Genomic DNA, 18,427 nt, shown 5'->3' on the forward strand with positions numbered 1-18,427 from the left:
GGTCCTACAGTCCTTAGGAGCAAAGCAGATGGTCGGGCCACCCCTTCAGGGTCATTTCCACTGATCAAATCTGTCTGTTCCTGCTAACCCACTGGATGTGGCTCAGGGCTTTCTCTGGTGGCTGGCACCTTCCTTTCTGGGTCTTCCACAGCTGCGGCTGCAGCCCCTGCAAGAGCCGTCCCCAGGCTGCTTCCCAAGATGGTGCCTGTGGGCATGGGGCTGGAAGCATTGCTGTTCCCAGGCTCTTGGTTTCAGGATCCTGGCCTGAGGGGAGATGGCAGCCCAGGCTGGAGTAGAGGTCTGTCCTGCCTCATACGTGCTGCCTCCTGGTTCTCCCTCATGGCATCCTACTGCTTCAGCCAGGCTGACCCAGCTACCCTATAGGGGGCAGTGGGTGGGGATCGCCACCAGCCGCCTCCTCCATGAGAGCCAGCAACTCGGATGAGGGCTGTGGGTGCTAGGCCAGAAGCAGGAGCCATGGTCCAGAGGATGCTGACACTCCCCAAGCCAGAAGGATGGGGGAAGAGCCCAGTCCTCACCTTGTCTGCCACTCACTAGCTCCATGGCCAGGAGCAAGTCCCATCCCCTGGGGGTCAGCATCTACTCTCGTGGTCCTCAGCATTCCTCTTATAAAGCCAATTAGGATGCATACCTCCTCCTATGACCCACACCAGACCAGAAGCATCTCGAGGGCAGGGATCAGGGGATGGGGGTACTATCCATCTGGGCAGTTGTTCTGGGCACCCCATTTGAAGGAGGGCATGGTAAGGAGCACAGCCATGGTGAGCCAGTTTAACCTGGGAAACACTTAGCAGAGAAGCAATAACGTCGTCACGTATTAAACTTCTGCTCGGCCCCAGAGAGCAGACCTAGCAAGATGCTGCAAGTGAGGCCAGGCAGGTTGTACTTCATCAGAAAGAAAAGCTTCCCCAAATTTAGGGCTATTCAAATACTTGGAGGGCCCCAGGGACCCCCTCCAAAGGCTCTCTGCGACCTCCACGGTCAAACAGAAAACTCTCTGTTGGGCTTTTCAATCCTTCCCACCCTGGACCCTTCCTACCATCCCAGCAGCCTCACACCTGACTGTCCTCCATGTGCTTTTCAGTCCGATGACACCGGCCTCCTGGCTGTTCAGGCTGGCCAATGACCCCTCCTTTCATCCTGGCTGCCCTCCTCTGGAGGCTCCCCGCTTCATCCATGCCCTCCCTCATCTCAGGACCACGGTCAGCAACCCTCCGGATGCCTCCACAAACTCTTCCACCAAATGAGGAGAATGGGTCAAGAGATCCCTGAAGCCCCTCCCAGTGCCTGCTGACGTTCTAGGCTTCAGCCTCTCCTTCTCTCCCAGGGCTAACATTCCCTCTCCGGCGAAGGACAGATCCTCCATCTCAGATTCACCAGAATAACAGGAATGTGGGTTTAAATGCCCCATATTCTCTTCCCCCAGAACTCGGTGTTAGCAGCTCTAACCAGAGAGCCCCAGAGTCCCCCCAACAACATCCTGCCAGAGAACAGACAGGAAGCGATACTTACGATGAGATGTTGGTCTTGGCATGTTCTTGCACTAGTTCTCCTTTGGGGTTGACGGTAAATATTCGATTCAAGGTCACGCCCACTTGCTTGTAAGAGTATACATCCTAAACCATGAGTTCCAGGTCAAAGAAAATCCCATTAGACAAGGAAGTAAACTCCACTGTGGGTCAGTCAACCAACATTTACTAAGCACCTACTGTGTGCCAGGCCCCATGCTAAAGGCAGGGCATACTGTCAGGGAGCTCCCCACCTGAAGACGGCACAAAATGATTCGCCTGACCGCCACCCTGGCTGAAATCATTCTGGGAATTATCTGCCACTTTCCTGAGCCTGGCCCCACCTTTTCCAGCTCCCACTCATCCATCTCTTCCAGGTCCCTCTCACTGAGATGTTGATACAGAAAAATATTCTGCAGAGCCCTGGATTCAAATCCTAGCTCGGACACTTACTGCCCATGGCCAAGCTCCCCCTGGCCGCTAAGGTCGCTCCCAGCTCTAAGCCCTTCCCAAGAAGACAGTCGTCGTCATAACAGCCACTCTATGTGACCGTGGGTGCTTACCGCAGGCCGGTTTCCAAAGGCAGCATAAAAGGGATCCGTGTTAGGAAGAAACAGGTTTTTTATGTCCGTCAAACACTGAACTTTAAATTTTTCAGGCTTCTTTTCGATGACCTCTCTGTGAAGAGAAAATCATAATGAAGATACAACCGTTCCTAAATGATGATTGGCCACTCGCTGAGAAACCAGCGTCCTGATGGATGTGTGTGGTCTGGACAAGCTCTGGGCCACACAGAGGGAACAGCCTTCAACAGCAACAAAGGGTGATGAAGCGTTTTCTATGCACGGGACCCTGGGCTTGGCTCTGGGGGTGCAAAGACCTCCTGCCCTCACTGAGATTATCATCTAACAGGAGGTCAGGGCACATAGGGGCCATCCTCATCTGACCCTCTCTAATGCAGACCCAGTGAGTTGTTAATCAGCCTCTGACCCAAGACCTCCAATGACGGGGAGCTTACCACCCATTAATTCAATAAACACCTATTAAGCACCTACTGTGTGCTAGGCACCGTGCTAAGTGCCAGGGATATAAAAAGAAGCAAGAGACAGCGCCTGCCCTCGGGGAGTTTCCAATCCTTCCAAGACAGCCCCAGTTTCCTCTACAACTCAGGTGTTAAGGAGCTTTGGTGGAGGTGGAGGGTTATGGTGCGGAATGCTATCTATACAGTCAGAAGTTACTGATATTAGTTGGTTTAGCTGAATCAATTATCCTTTCTTGGTAACTGTTTGTTAGAGACAGCGTGGCCTGGTGGATAGAGAGCGGGCTCAGGGCCAGGAAAAGCTGGGTTCAAGTCCTGAGGTATATTAGTCGAGTGACCAAGCTAAGTCATGTCACCTCTCAAGGGTCCCTACTAGCCTGTATTACCGGAGGAAGCACCCTCCAATGGGAAGTCCCCAGACCGAGGAAGTAACAAGAACAGACCCTCTCCTTCCAGACAAAGGAAGGCTTATGCGGTTGGGAGGGGAGGAAGGAGCTCTGGGGAAATGAAGATGATTTAAAAAAATAACAAATACATACATACATATATGTATATATATATACTTACTCAATTAAAGTATTTTTTAAATAAAATCCTACAAAGTGAAAAAATACCCAAATAGATAATACCTTAGTCTTCCTGCTGGAAGAATCTGATTCATTATATTTCTGAACAAGCTCAATACACTAAATTTTTTTTAAAAATCTGGAAAAAAAATTTTTTAAAGATATTTCATGAGGCGAAAGAGGCATGTTGGCCACTGCTGGAGCTGGAGTCAGGAAGACTGAGCTCAGATCTGGCACCTCTGAGTCTCAAGTCTCCCAATCTGTGAAATGGGGGCTATTGAGCCTAACTCCTTGGGCCCTCGCGGCCCTACTCTGCAAGCCTCATGGGGCTATGTCAAGCATCCCTTAGGATGAGGAGGGAGGACACAGAGCACCTCGTCTCATGGGATCTCTAAGTGGAAGAACTCCTTGCAAACTGTCCACAGAAGGCTGCAGCCAATCTCACTGATGAGATCTGGATTTCTCATTCAGTTTGCCAGCCACGACGGCTCTTGGACCTGAGAGATGGCCAGATCCGCAGGAAGCTTCTTCTCCCCTGGAAGCACATCCTCGTCATTTGGGCTCTACCACTGGAGCAATGAACAGTGGCAAAAGCCCAAGGAAGGGCCATCCCTGCTGTCCCCTGGGGATGGGAGGGTGGGAGGAGGAAAGGGAGAGACAGACAAGGCCATTTCTTTGCAGCTGGGGCGGGAGGCGGGGACCAGGTAGAGCCACGGAGAGCCAGCTCTTCTCAGGAACAGATCCTAGGCCTGGACCAGAGCAGGAGCCCCCAGGCCCCTCAGCATTCCATCAGAGCCAAGGCAGCTTTGCCCAGAGAAGGCCAGGAGCACCACAGAGGTCTCAAGGGCAATTTTTTAGCTCTATGACAATGGGAGATTCTTTTTCAGCTCTGGCTGCCTGGGTCCCCCAGACCTCTGAGGGGCATGAAAGGTACGGTCCCCCTTTAAAAGACAATCATCATGTAGCTCTCCCAGCCATGGACAGAAGGCAGCTTGGAGGCCATGCCAGCCTTGGGAGCAGAGCCCAAGACCCCCTAGAGCAGCCCAACCAGAGCTGGAAGGGGCTTCAGGTTTCTGCTAGCATGACTTCACTTTACAGATGGAGAAAACTGAGGCCCAGAGCCAGGATTCAAGCCCAGCTCTTCTTATCCCGGGGCCAGCATTCCCCTGACTTAACTGAAATCTGCCCCCAGAACTCACGATCGCAGCCTTCTATCTGCAAGGACATTAAAGACTCCAAGCCCCTCATTCTACAGACAGGGAAACTGAGCCCCTATGGTTCTCCCCCCAGGTTGTGCAGGCAATTAGAGCTAGAAGAGGCGCTGGGAGGCCAGGGCTTGGCGCTCAAGCCCCCTCCTCCATCCCCCCTCCTCAGATTCCTGGTCGTAGTTCTCACACCCTCCTAGGGCCTTGTCCAGGGAGGCCTTGATTGCACCAGGGGCCTGTCCCTAAGTCACAGAGCGCGCCAGGCGGGGGCTCCTTCCTACCTGTGCAAGGCAGAGAACAGGCTGCTGGGACTGAGCAGCAGCGGGCCCTGGGGCAGCACGGTCCCCCGCTCGTTCACCCAGTGAAGGTAGCCCCTCGTCATGTCAGCCATCCCGATAGCCCTCGCTGAGCAGTAGAGGAACTTGTAGCCGTTTCTGCAGTAGGGAGAGAGCGGGAACCAGATGGTCACCTTTCATGATCCCCCAGCCCCACCCAGGATGGCCACCACGGTTCAGCTCACACTCACACTGGGAGTCCAGTCCCCTCTCCTGGGCTAATTCAAAGGGGAAGGGACGGGGGCAGAGAGAAGGTTTCTTCACAAAATCTCCAGAAAGCACAGAGATTATCAACAAACATATATAAGCACCTACTGTGAACACAGCCGTGGGGGAATGGGTGAGAAACAAAGCCTGGATCAGGCCCAGCCCCTCCTGGGGGTCACCATTATTAATGTTTTCTCAAGTCTGGAGAGCAGCCAAACTTTAATAAGGTAGCCCTTTGATCCACAGCATCTGCCAATTCCTAAGGTCTAAATGCTCACACTGGAAATTTAACAATCAGCTCTCACCTGAGCCAGTTCCAGCTAGCTCCCTGATAGACCCTAACCATCTTTGTCCAAGAACCTTCCCAGCTCAGAATCCTAACACTGAGGGCTTACAGAGCATTTTACAGTTAGTTCTCAAAGCGCCCCCCACATCTCAGGTGATCCTCACAACATCCCTAGGAAGCAGGGGCCATTATCATCCCCATAGTGACAAAACTGAGGCTGCTCTCCATTCCAAGACCCCTCCTAGGTCTGACATGCCAAGAATGGCTGAGGCCTATCCCCAAACACGATTAGGAACCAATCTGTGCACAGCGTCAGGCCAGACGGCAGAGAAAGGCATTTCAGCAGAGCCCCAACCACTGTGAAGACTTAGGAATCAGGGCAGAAAGCCCTATCACAAGAGCACAGAAGGAAAGGCATGCCCCCAGACAGAATGGGAAGGGTGAGCCAGGCACGGCCAAGAGAGGGTGGGGAAGAGATTCATCAGAGAACCTAAGAATCCTTCCCAACAAGAAGGAACAGTCTGACCCACACTCAAAAGGCAGCATTCCCATCAAGTGCTCACCTAGCATCCCCTTGAAGCTGGCTAGTGATGGGGAACTCACCACCTCCTTCTTAGGAAGTTTTTCAGAACTCCAAGCCTAAAATGACCTCTTTGAGACCTCCACCCACCCATCAATCATTCAATCAACAGATATTTCCTAAGCACCTACTGGGTGCCTGGCACTGTGCCCAAGAACAAACCTTCGCTTATATCTCTAACTACCAAAACCCACTGCTGAAAAACTATAAAAAATGTAAAAAATGCTGGGGACAGTGAGCTCATCTGCTCAGGAAGGAGACAGAGACTCAGGGGCGGCTGTCTGCGTCCTGATCAGAACAGTGCTCTCAGAGGCATTCAGGAGATGCGCCAATCAACTCCAAGGGACTTGGGAGAAGTCATCCGATAGCCACCTTCAGCCTAAAATAGCTGCTGAACCCACACGAGACCTTTCTGTCTTCATTTCCCATCCAGGAGAGGATGTATCATCCTCGAGAGCTGTCCCCTTCCCTGACGTTTCAGACTTTGTTCATCCAACCTCTCGGGAGGCCATGGGCACTTCTGTGTGGATTTCACACGGAAGCTGCTCCTTCCTGGTGACTTGGTGTTCATTATTGGGTTCTCATTCATTCAGTCGCTCAGCACACATGTTAAAAACATCTTGGAATCCTTCTCACAGGCCAGCTGCTGGGCCCCGAGAGGGGCCGTTCCTTTGAATCTTGAATGTCCTTCAAAATTCAGCTCCACAAGACTCCTGGTCCCTCTAGTGGTTAATGCCCCTCCTCCCCCAATTATCATGTATGGGCTCCTCCATTTATATGCCATACCCCTCCCCAACCCCAGCAGAATACAAACTCCTGGGGGGTTGGGGGGGGGCAGGAATTGTTTTGTATTCTATGCTCCTTGGCACTTAGTAGGCTCTCTCCATAAAAAAGACATATATATACATCTTATACACACACACACATACACACACATATATACGTATATGTGTATGTATATACACACGTATATATATTTTATTAACTGTATCCCCAGCGCGTAGCACGTATCGGATTGCATTAGATAGCAGCTCTTTTTGTCGTGGCAAAAAAAATCGGAAACTGAGTAGGTGCCCATCACCTGGGAAAGCGCTGAACAAACTGCAGCATACGAACATAACAGGTATTAGTGTAGTGTCAGAAATGACCAAGGGGATGGCTTCAGAAAAGCTGGGAAGACTTGTATGGGCCGACGGAGCAGAGCCAGAACAACACGTGCAGTCACAAGTGCACTGTGAGGACAAACAACTCGGAGAGAACAAGACTCCTAGGAGGCCACGGCCGAGTGTCACTCCAGGAGAGCCCTGACGAAGCAGGCTGACCTGCCCCCTCACTGTGGTTATATACGCAAGGTGGGAATCTGTTTTGTTTGACTGTGCATATTTATGACAAGGGTTTTTTCTGTTTTGTTTTGTTTTTCTTTTTCATTGTGGGAGAGAAAATAAATGACTATTAACTGAAAAAAACATTTTAATTTTTTTTTAAAGAGAGACATCACACAGAGAGCATTAGCTATGCAGGCATGCTGACACCAAGGAAGGGTAAGGGGAAAAGAACCAACTCTTCAACACTTACTGGCTGACTTTATGATACAGTTTTGCAATCCCTTGGTGGGTCCAATCCTTGCCAAGCGTGGGCAAAATATGCCCTAACGTGTCAGATCTACGGGAAGAGAGGAACGAGAGAGTCAAGGAAGAGGTGAAATGAGAAAGAGGGGATGTCCAATGCTCAATTGCCCTGGAAAGCGTTCCTACCCTCAAGCACAGGTAACCAACATCTCATCCCCTTACTCACCCAAGCAGTTCTCCTTCTGGCCATAAGGTTAAAGTGATCAAATATACACCCTGCTACAAGCAGGTAGGAGCAGGTAGCAGCAAGACTGTTCAAGCATCTTTGAATAGGGCTCCTTCAAGAAATCACTGGGCCAAGTCACCAGATACACAGAGCAAGAAGGGCTGCCCCTGGGCCCCTACCTCAGGGAGACAAGCGCATCATTTAGTGGACATACCGTGTGATGGTTCCATCAATGTCAGAAATGATCACTTTGTCATCCCAGTCCCAGAGGTAGATGGTGCCTTCACAGCGGCAGGTGCCCTGGTACTGGGTTGTGACGCTGAAAACCACATCGTTGGGGCCGTTCTTTAACTTTAAGCTTTTCTGAAAAACACCAGGGGCGTGGTTATCAAACAATCGTCCCACAAGCATTTAATAAGGGCCTACTGTGCGCCAGACCCTGAGCTAAGAATGTTAGACACAGAGTCAGGAGACCCACATTCAAAGCCTGTCTTAGGTGCTTAGGAGCTCTGTGATCCTTGGCAAATTCCTTAACTTCTGCCTGCCTCAGTTTCCTCATACACCACCTACCTTATTCTTTATAATAAGGAGAGCTCTCTGGGAGGAGGAAGAGGAGGGATACATTAGGAAACGCAGGTGCAGTGAAAGGTCACAATGAAATTTACTTTAAAAAAAGGTCTAGAGGCAAGATTCAAACATAGGGCCGTTGCATATAGTGATCTACAAACCTGAAAGCAATATGTAAACATTAGCTATCATAGAAATGAAACCATCCCTGCCTGAGGAAGCTTCCATGCTCCTCAACCACCAGATTAGAGATGAAAGAGACCACTGACTCCAATGCATTTTGCAGAAACTGAGGCCCACAAAACTTACATGGGCTTGCCGAGGGCCACACAGCTAACTAATTAGGATTTGAACTCGGGTCTTCCTGACTGAAGTCTATTCTATTCAATTAGGAGATTCAGAGGAGGAAAGGGTAGACCTTAGCATAATTGGAGGATGTCAGCATCAGAAGGGACCTCGATGGCTGAGTACCCTAATAACTGGAAAATAATCCCCACCTACAACTGCCCCAAAGGGGGCCTTCCAGCCTCTGCCTGAAGACGCCCAGTGAGGAGGAGATAGAGACAGGGAGGCCACGGAGACGAGGGGGAGGGGAAGGGCCCAAGGTGACTCTGAGGTTGTGGAGCCCAGGTGCCTGGAAGGATAGGGGTGCCCTCAACAGAAATCAGAAAGCAGGAAATGAGGAAGAGATATAGGAGAGGAGGATGACGATGACGGTGGCAAGCCGATTTCAAGAGAAAAAGCTCGAGGGCAGACATGTTTCATGAGCAGGGGGCTTCTGTTCTAGATCAGAGACTAAGGAGAAAGAGAATGGGCCAATTTTGAAAAGGTGATAAGGGTCAGAGGTGAAAAAATGGGAGTGCCAGCCTTGAACTGGCCTCCTGGCCACCAAGACCAGGCCCTCTCTGGAGGCTTCCTGCCCCACCCTTCCAAGACCTCAGAAGTGCTGGACCAAGTATGACCAATTAGTGAGCAAAGACAAAGCACCCCCCATGCAAAGGCCAAAGAAAAAGCTTTGAACATTAAGCCACACCTTTCAGAGCAAGGTTCTTGGATGCCAGGGCTGGGGACCCATTGTGTCTTTCCCTGCCTCGGTGGAGAGGGGCATCACATCCAGAGACAAATGAGCTCCTTCACGAGGTGGGGAAGCATGGGTTTCCCAAAGTCACTTCATTAGAGGTAATTAACATTGTGGCCCCAACAGCAAAAAAACAGTCATTTCCCAAGGCCTGTCACACCTCTCAGCTAGGCCATTTACACACACACACACACACACACACACACACGTGTTCCAACAGCCCACAGCCCTTGAGGAGGGTCTCAGTGCATTTGAGTTATAGACTGATGGACACTGTCCTGCTCGAAGGCTCCTCAGAGGCCCAGGGCCCTGGTCTGAGCACTCGAGGGACACTAAGTGGGGGTAATCTGTTCCCATTCCTTAACTGCCCATCACCCTCGAGGAGGCAGGCCTGGCTTACTGCAAAGGCAAGCCCTAGAGGAGCCTGGAAAGCCAGGCTGTCTCCTTCCAAACAAACCTTTTGGGGGGGCTGTGTGTGGGAAAGGGGTACAAGGAAGGTTTTTGTGGTCCCTGGGAACACCAGTGAAAGCACAGGACTACCTTCCTTCTGAAAAGAAGAAAACTTCTTCACCCCCTGAAGCTTTACGAGATGCCCCCTTCTTACAAAGCCTCAGTAAGGCAGGCAGTTGTGGAAAGATCATGACCCTCATTCCACAGATCAGTAATTGGGGGCAACACAGCTGGCAGCCAGCCGAATCAGGATCTGAACTCAGATCATTCAGACTTCCAGGGCCACACAACCTGCCGAGGCCCCAGGCTATGACAAGACATGGAGACAAAATACTTTGTGAAGACGATGAAGAAACATGGAAATCTAACTGTGATAGCCTGACAGGCATGCTGGGCATAATTTATAATTATTTAGATACAAAATAGATGCAAGCAGAGGTGGGATTCAAATAAATTAACAACCAGTTCTCTGCCTTAATGACCTTCTGGTTTTTGGGGTTTGGGGCTTTTTTTTTGGAATCAGTCACTTAGTCACATTAAGTACTGGACAACCTCAGTCCAAATCATGCATAAGTCACTAACCATTTGAGTAGGAAGCAGATCTCAGGTTTTTATTTTTGCTCATCCTATATTTGACATCATCTGGCCTCCGACACTTACTTCACAGAACTTCAGAATTAGTAGGTACCTCAGAGGCTAGCTAATCTGGATGCCTTGAGAATATAACAAAGAACACAGAAGTCCCACCAGAAGCAGATGCTTGAACCATTCTCCATTACAGACAAAAGTAAAGCTCTCTCCTCACTAGTCTCCAGGCCAGTTTTTTCTCCCACCTCTTTTTCTCCAATTCATCCTGCACACGGCTTAATGAGCCAACCTTCCTAAACTGTCATTCCCATCATGGGATCAGAGATTTAGATCATCAGCTACAACTCCCATATTATTCGGATAAGAAACTGAAGTCTGGGTAAGTTAAATGACTCATTCAAAGTCATGCCCTGGCCCTGTTTTAAAATGTGACATTGTTCCCTACCTAACTACTTAGCACTGGATTATAGACTGTCTTTTATCCATCTCATTGTTGGTACAATCATTGTCTTGTCTCTACTGCCTAGAATCTTAACTTCTTGAAGCAAGGGATTATTTTCTATTTCTGTATCCCCAAGAGTCCTGGACATGTAACAAATATCTTAATATCTAGTTGCTGATTTAACTCCTGTAAATAGCCCAGCCCAAGATTCTTAAGGAAGAAACTGAGAGCTGGTGTTACGGCTGTTCTTGAGAACATCTAGGACACTTTCATTTTAGCAGAACACCTACCATCAATTATCCCAGGAGTCTTTGAAACAGCCCTTTCCCCTCCCACCCTTTGCCTGTTTTGCACCTCCATCTTTCAGGAGACAATAGACTCTGACACAATCAAGCAAGAACTAAGAAGGGGAGAAAGCAGGCTATTTATATTGAAAAGGGCCTACTTAGATGGGATGAGGGTGCTAAGTGTGCTGCCATCTCTTCCCTAACCAAATATAAACCATACCAAAGGTCAAGCCTGACAACTTTTTACCATTAGGCTTAAAAATTCCATAACACATTTCACTGATTCACTGATTTTTAAGTGAACTATCGAGCTCAGAGTTATTTGGCACCTATTGGAAAGCCTGCTTTGGAAGGGAGGTTGGGGGGGGGGGAGGAGGGGGAAAGGGAGAGGTGGGGGGGGAAGGGGAGGAGGAGGAAAGGAAGCAAGTAAGGGCAGCCTTTCAGCCACTCCACTCCATGGTTTGGTGAAGGGACCAGAAGAGTGGGGTGGGTGGAAAACAATGACCCTTGTGCCTCCTCTGAACCTTGACCCACAGTTGCCAAGACAAAAAGTGCCCCCATCAATTGGCCAGAGGAAACAATCCCCTCCCACTCCAAGCATCCTAGGAGGATGTGACCGAGCAGTCTGAAATACTCTGAAATACTCGAAGTACCGATGCCCCAGGGCGGGCAGTGAGAGAACAGCCCTTCCCAAAGGGCCCCCCACCCCCCGCAGACACCTGGGCTCAGCCAACGGCAGCCTATGTGCCTGGCATAATGAGATGCCCCAACTACAACTGGACCAATCCAAGCCAGGAGCTACCCCGAGGAGAGAGGCAGGGAGGACAAGGGAGGATGGAAAGGGGAAAAGATCAAACAAGTTTCTCACCCAGGTAAGCAAGGGACGCTTCCCTATGAACATCACTACGGGTGCTTAGAAAACGCTGTTGCGCAGGTGAACGTTAAAAAAAGAGGAAGGAATGTTAATTTGTGCCCACCTTAGAGAGAACCATGATTACAAGTGCCATTTAACAAACAGTTTGCCAAACTCAACATAAAATTAGGTATCGGTTCTGCCGAACTGGTGTGAACCGGCTGAATCCCACCTCTGGATGCAAGGGAATGGGGCGGGGGGGAAGCATCCACAGCTGGAGGCATCAGGAAACTGAATCCTGAGACACAGGAGTGGGGAGGGCATTTCAGGCATGTAGGACAGCCAGGCAAAGGCACAGACGCTGGAGATACAATGCCACTGCTGAGAACAGGATGGGTAAGGAAGCATTTACTAGAAATGAAAGCTGTCCACAAGATGAATGGGGTGTGTGTGTGTGTGTGTGTGTGTGTGTGTGTGTGTGTGTAAGAGAGAGACAGAGAGAAAAAGAGATGGAGATAGAACAGAAAAGGAGGGGAGGAAAAAAGACAGAGGTAGGGAGACAGAGAGATCTCAGTCAACAGAAGTCTTCTAGTGAAGACTCTGGGGCCAATTCTACTGAGAGGGGTAGTCACTGATGGGGGGGGACCCACAAGACATGTTCCAGTCTCCTAGAGGGGATTATTCCTGTATCAGGGAAGGGCATAGACAAGCTGTCCTCCAAGTTATCCCTTTCCAACCAAATTTTGACTCCCTTCCCCCTCCCTCTTTCTTCTCTTCCTCCTCCTCCTCTCTCCTCCTCCTTCTCTCTCTCTCTCTCTCTCTCTCTCTCTCTCTCTCTCTCTCTCTCTCTCTTTCTCAGAGTTTCTTAACTTGGGGTCCTTGACCTTGCTTTGTTTTTATATTTAGACAGACAGGCACACAGACACTCTATCCATCCTCCTATGTATCCCTTACCAAGCCACTGCATGTTCCCCACCACGCCTTTCCTCTCCCCCTCCTCATCTGCACCTCCCGGCTTCCTTCAGATGCCAGCTAAAATCCCAACCTCCACAGGAAGCCTTTCCCAATCCCTCTTTAGTCTAGTGTCTTCCCTCTGGTGATCATTTCCTATTTATCCTGTACAAAGTTTGTCCACACTTGCTTTTGTGTGTCTTCCCCATTTGAATGTGCGCTCCTTGAGGGCAGGGACTGTTTATTGGCTTTCTTTGGGTACCTAGTGCTTGGCACAGTGCCAGTACACAGTAGGAAGGCAATCAGTGCTTGTTGGCTTCCACATAATTGGTCTCCTTTGTAACCCCACGCATTCTCTTTCTGCACTTAACCAGACGCTTCTGAGAAGGGGTCTCGAGGCTTCACCACAATGACTGTCAGTAGGCGTGTGTGTGTGTGTGTGTGTGTGTGTGTGCGCGCGCGCGTGTGTGTGCGCGCGCGCTTGCTCGATACTATTTATAATCGACAGGGAGAGTAGAGATGGGGGAGACTCACGAGCTGGTCCGAGGTGAGGCGCAGAGTCTTCTTGTAGGTCACGTTGGACATCAGTGTATGGAGGCTAGCACTGGACTGCTTGGCTGTGATGGAGTCCTCGTCACTGGAGGACGACTCCTCCTTCATCCTGGGGGAGCACAGATGCCTGTGAGCCCAAGCTTCTGAATGTTGCTGGAGGAAGCATCCGCTCCAGATCAGGGAGGGGGCCCTCGGGTGGTCATTGCCAACATGGCAGCAGCTCCCCAGTGAGCTCTCAGAGATGGGCCAGGGGGACGGGGGTGGGGCAGGACCACCTCTCCCCCCTTCATTTCCCTATAGACTGGCTCCCATCACTGCACTGTAAGCTGAGACCTGGCTTCACGTCGTCTCAGAGATCAAAAGAGACCTCCAAGGTCATTAGGACCAGCCTCCCACCCAGGGCAGGAAGGTCTGCCTCTCAGCAACACGGAACTACGGAAGGAAGCCCGGAGGCCACTGAGCCAATCCACCCCCGGACAGGAGAAGTGTCCTAGGTGACCCAAAAGAAAGAAAGGCAGGAAGATCCAGATTCAAATTCTACCTTGGTCAGCCAACAGCAGCAGCAACAAACAACAGCCAGCCCTGAGAGGTATCATTTTACAGATGAGGAAACTGAGTCAGTCAGAGGGTCACAAAGGTTTTGGCAGGCATTGGGGCTGAATCCAATAGGAGGAACATGAATGGGGGCAGATACTAAGTGCCACACTGGGATGGAATGAGCCAACGTCATAAGTACAAGACAGGGAAGAATGACAGGACGGAAATTTGTCTGAAGAAGAGCCTGTTGGCTTAGTGGACTTCAAGTCCAACCTGGGGACACGATCAGCAAACCTTCGGATCTTTCTTAAAGATTTGCAAAGCGCTTCGCTGAGTTCTTACAGCCTTGGGAGGCAGGTGCGACTATTTCTTCATAGATTTTTTTTAACAGTTTACAAATGAGAAAGCTGAGAGAAGGGCTGGGTCCAGTCAGGGTCCAGCAGGATGTGAACCCAGGGGGGTCCTCCCCACAAACCGCGCTGCAGAGTGCCAGAGGGGAAGGACCTCAGGGGCCACTGGGGCCAACCCAGACTTGAACAAGCATCCCCAACAAGGGGCCCTCCAGGGACAGGGGGCTAACCACCTCCCCAGGCAGCCCAGCCCAGCCCCCTTTGGGCCAGCTTATAGCTGAGAAGCTTTTGGGGATTGAGATACTCAAAGAGATTGTTTATCCATGCCCCCAACTCTGCCAAATGTGCCCCTCACTGCCCCTTGTTCTTGGTTCTGACCACGGAAACCAAGCAGAAAAAGAGGAATGTCACCTCCACAGGACAGCTTTCCAATCCGACCCTCAGGTCCCTCGTGAGTCTTCTCTAGGATAGACCTTCCCTGGGTCTGTGTAAGTGTGTGTCTGTGTCTGTGCGTGTGTACATGTGCATTGTATGTGTCTATGTTTCTGTGTGTATCTGTGTACGTGTGTATCTGTGTGTCTTGTGTGTCTCTGTGTGTGTCTGTGCCTGTTTGTGTTTGTACCTGTGTGTCTGAGTGTGTGTGTGTCTGTGTGTCTCTGTGTATGTGTGTCTGAGTGTGTGTGTCTGTGTATGTGTGTGTATCTCTGCCTGTCTGTTTGTACCTGTGTGTCTGTGGGTTTATGTGTGTATCTGTGACTGTGAGTGTCTGTGTGTGTGTGTGTGCCTGTGGGTATGTCTGTGTGTGTGCCTGTGTACATGTATGTGTCTGTGTGTGTATGTCTGTATGTATATCTGTGTGTGTCTGTGTACATGTATGTGTCTGTGTGTATATCTGTGTGTGTCAGGATAGGAGCTCTTTGGAGCAGATTCTCTTCCTTTTCCCTGCACCACCATATTTCTCCAGCAGAACATCATCTCCTTGAGGGCAGGGACTGTGTCTTAGTCTCCCTGGTGCTGAACAGAGTGAGTGGCACCTAGAATCAATGAGTGAATGAACCCTCTTGGCCTGTCACAGCTCAAAGCCCACTTGTCCAAGAGCTAAGCTCCAATTCAACGGGTGGTCTGTCCCCACAAAGAATCAGCCGGATGGACGGGCCGGCTGGGAGCCCCGGCAGGAGGATGTTGGCGTTCTGGTGAAACAGTTGGAAGCGGAACGAGAGGGGTGCTGGCGGCGGCAGATGGATGGGTGCCTCTCTCCCGGGACGCCAGAGCAAGCTGTCTGCTCCAGCCATCTGTTTCTCTTGAATTCCTGTTTTTTCAGGCAAGGCCGCGTGATGCCGCGTCTGTCTGCGAGAGAACCCAGAGAGGGAAAACCCAGACATGGGGGCCGACGAATGGTGATGTGCAGCTGGCCGTCGGGCTAAGGCAGGAGCCATGTGGCCCAGGCACAAAGAGCCTTGGACCTGACCTCCGCAATGGGTCGCAGGAGCCAGGTTCAAACGCTGGCTACTTCCCCTTTCTTCAGCCACCTCATGTTCCCGCATCTCTACAAGGAGGGAGGCCCTTCCCAGTCTAAATCAGACACCCTAGGCCACAATCCGGCTCAGCCACCTCCTAGCTGTGCAACTGTGGGAAGGTCACTACCCCTCTCTGAGACTCCATTTCCATTGTGTGTATATGTAAGATGAAAGGGTGAGATTAGATGACCTCTGAGGTCACTTTCCAGCACAAAACCACGATCCCATGTTTTGTAGCATCACAGTGGCCGAGTCTGCACCCTTGCTCTGTGAAGGAACCACTAATTATATAAACCTGCAGCTTTCCCAACATTCAGGTGTTGTTCGTGGCATTCTGCACACAAGAGATGATTAATAAATGTTTACTTGACTGAACTGTGTCATTACCCAGGGAGGAGTTGGACCGGAAGCCCTCAGAGGTGCCTTCCAGCCATAAGATCCCGTTAAGATCAACAATCAATCAATAGGCATTCATTAAGCACCTACTGTATACCAAGCAGGCACTGCACTCGGGAAGATTCCTGCCATGTGCAAATCTCTGGGCTCAGACTCTCTGCCTGACAGCAGCTAAGTCTGAACTTGTCACAGTGCACATTTTAATGGCATTTTAATTTATTTGGACGGTGATGAGTTGTTTGCTCAATTATAGGACTTCAGGGGGTGTTCTGTGAGTCAAGCCAGGCAATTAGGGAAAGCCTCCAACACCTCTTTTAATCTGCTACATGAACCTGTCATTTCTTCAGGAGACAAGGAGCCAGGAGCAGCTGCATTAAGTACAAAGCTTTTAAATGGCCCCCTCTCCCTGCCCTTTTAATGAACAAACCGCTAACTCTTAGCTCGTTTTCAGAGAAGAGAGGGGCGGCTGCCTGAATGATCCCAAACGGCGGACAGGCAGAAAAGCTGTTGAACTTCGGAATGGCGTTTCTGAGAATCACGGGATCTCTGAGCTTGGAGGGTACATCGGCTCCATCCCATCCTGGACCAAGCATCCCGGGGAAGACGTCCTGCACAAGCAGCCCCTGCCACTCCCAAGGCCGTCCTCGCCACTCCTGCCAGCTTCTCCCGACATGAGGCCAGACTTGGCCTCTGTACTTGGCCTTCACCCTCGGGGGCCAAGCAGGACAAGGGTCATGCCTCTTCCGGATGACAAGCGTGAAGACTGCTCTCATGGCCCATCGTGGTCTCCTCCACTCACTAAACCTTATGGAAGGGCCTCTTCATCACCCTCAGGCAGCATTACCCTCATATCCAACACACATCGATGAACCTCAACGGCCAAAGACACCAATGTTGACTGGCAGGATCAGAACACACGCACAGTCATCTCTGCCAACTCGAAGCAACCTCAATCTTCAGGCTTTTCTCTCCCTCTCCCTCCCCCTCTCTCGGAGCCACTCAGTTACCAAGTTCTGGTGCTTCTACTCCCTGCAGAGTGGATGGGGCTGGATCTGGATGCAGAGAGAGCCGTGTCCGAATCTCATCTCAGACACTTTCTACTTGTATCACCTCTCCAAATCTCAGCTTCCTCATCTGTAAAGTGGTGATAGAGAGCACCTACTTCACACGAGGTTATTCTTAAGATCCCCCAGAAATCTGCCAAGCATCACACTCCTCATCTCCCACTGCTGGACCTCTGCACAGACCGCAATGTCCTTCTTACTTACCTGTTCCTTGTAATCCCAAGCTCCTTTCGAGGCTCCATACAAAGGCTACCTTCCCAGTCAGTATTGCCCCACCACCATCCCCACATGCAAACCACCTCTGCATTTTTCATGCATGTGTATATCTGTATGTATGTTTTATATACACACATATGCATGTGTGCGTGCATTGCATTCATTTATCTGTATATTCTTGGGTTGGCTCCCCGCCAAGACAGGGCAAGCTCCCTGCCAAGAGAGTGTAAGCTTCCTGAGGGCACAAACTATCTCCTCCAGGTGAGTTCTGTTGGCACACAAGAAATTAAAACCTGTTTGTGGATTGAGTGATTGATCCCTGCCCCAATCCCCCATGGAGCTTGAGGACAGACAGTGTTCCATTTTTTTTCCCTTTGTATCCCCAGGGCTCAGCACATGGTAGGTGCTTAATAAAGATTTACTGAATTGAATAAAAATGAGGTCATATGTATAAAGGGCAATATAAACATGAGTTATTTCCACATCTATGGCCTAAATATTCCCACCATCCCCACCCCAATACAGAGGGGTATCGCCACCCAACTCGATCGCTCTGAGAGTGCCCCAAGAGGCATCACCACTCAACTACACTCACTCTGAGCCCTACGAGGCTTCTTCCTCTCTCCTCCTCCCTCCCTTCCAATCCTCCCAGAATAATCTTCTTTTATAGAGAGATCTGTTCGCAATTCTTCAGGGCTCACTACGGACGGCCAAGTCAAGTTCAAACTCCCTTGCTTGGCACTGAAGGCCCTTTACCATTTGGAGCCACCTTCTTTCCCTACTTCCCTGCATACTCTTATACTCCAGCTGGACAGGATGACTCCCTGCTTGATGCCCCATCTCCGTGCCTGTAATCATTCTATTCCTTGCCCTGGCAATGGCCTCCCCAACACTCCTTATCGATTAAATCCCTTCCATTCTTTACAGATCAACTCAAACGCACCTCCAGGAAGCCTTCTGTGATTCCCCCTTGGCCCTTGCATAGAACTTGCTTCGCAACTTCCAGGAGCAGTGTGTCTTACAGCTAAGGAACACAGC

General features: G+C 50.4%; 1 protein-coding gene across 2 annotated transcripts in view; it reads right to left on the reverse strand.

The window, feature by feature from the left end:
- Positions 1-18,427, reverse strand: part of LPIN1 (lipin 1) — a 157,852-nt gene that overhangs the window by 4,470 nt on the left and 134,955 nt on the right. For both annotated transcript variants that reach the window (XM_036748762.1, XM_036748763.1), the window contains 6 exons: positions 13,292-13,418; positions 7,756-7,904; positions 7,323-7,409; positions 4,621-4,773; positions 2,093-2,207; positions 1,534-1,637 (listed from right to left, as the gene is read on the reverse strand). In XM_036748762.1, coding sequence (XP_036604657.1) covers positions 1,534-1,637; positions 2,093-2,207; positions 4,621-4,773; positions 7,323-7,409; positions 7,756-7,904; positions 13,292-13,418 — 735 coding nt within the window. The remainder of the gene's footprint in view (positions 1-1,533; positions 1,638-2,092; positions 2,208-4,620; positions 4,774-7,322; positions 7,410-7,755; positions 7,905-13,291; positions 13,419-18,427) is intronic.

Source organism: Trichosurus vulpecula, chromosome 3 (assembly GCF_011100635.1).
Source record: "Trichosurus vulpecula isolate mTriVul1 chromosome 3, mTriVul1.pri, whole genome shotgun sequence".
NCBI lineage: Eukaryota > Metazoa > Chordata > Mammalia > Diprotodontia > Phalangeridae > Trichosurus > Trichosurus vulpecula.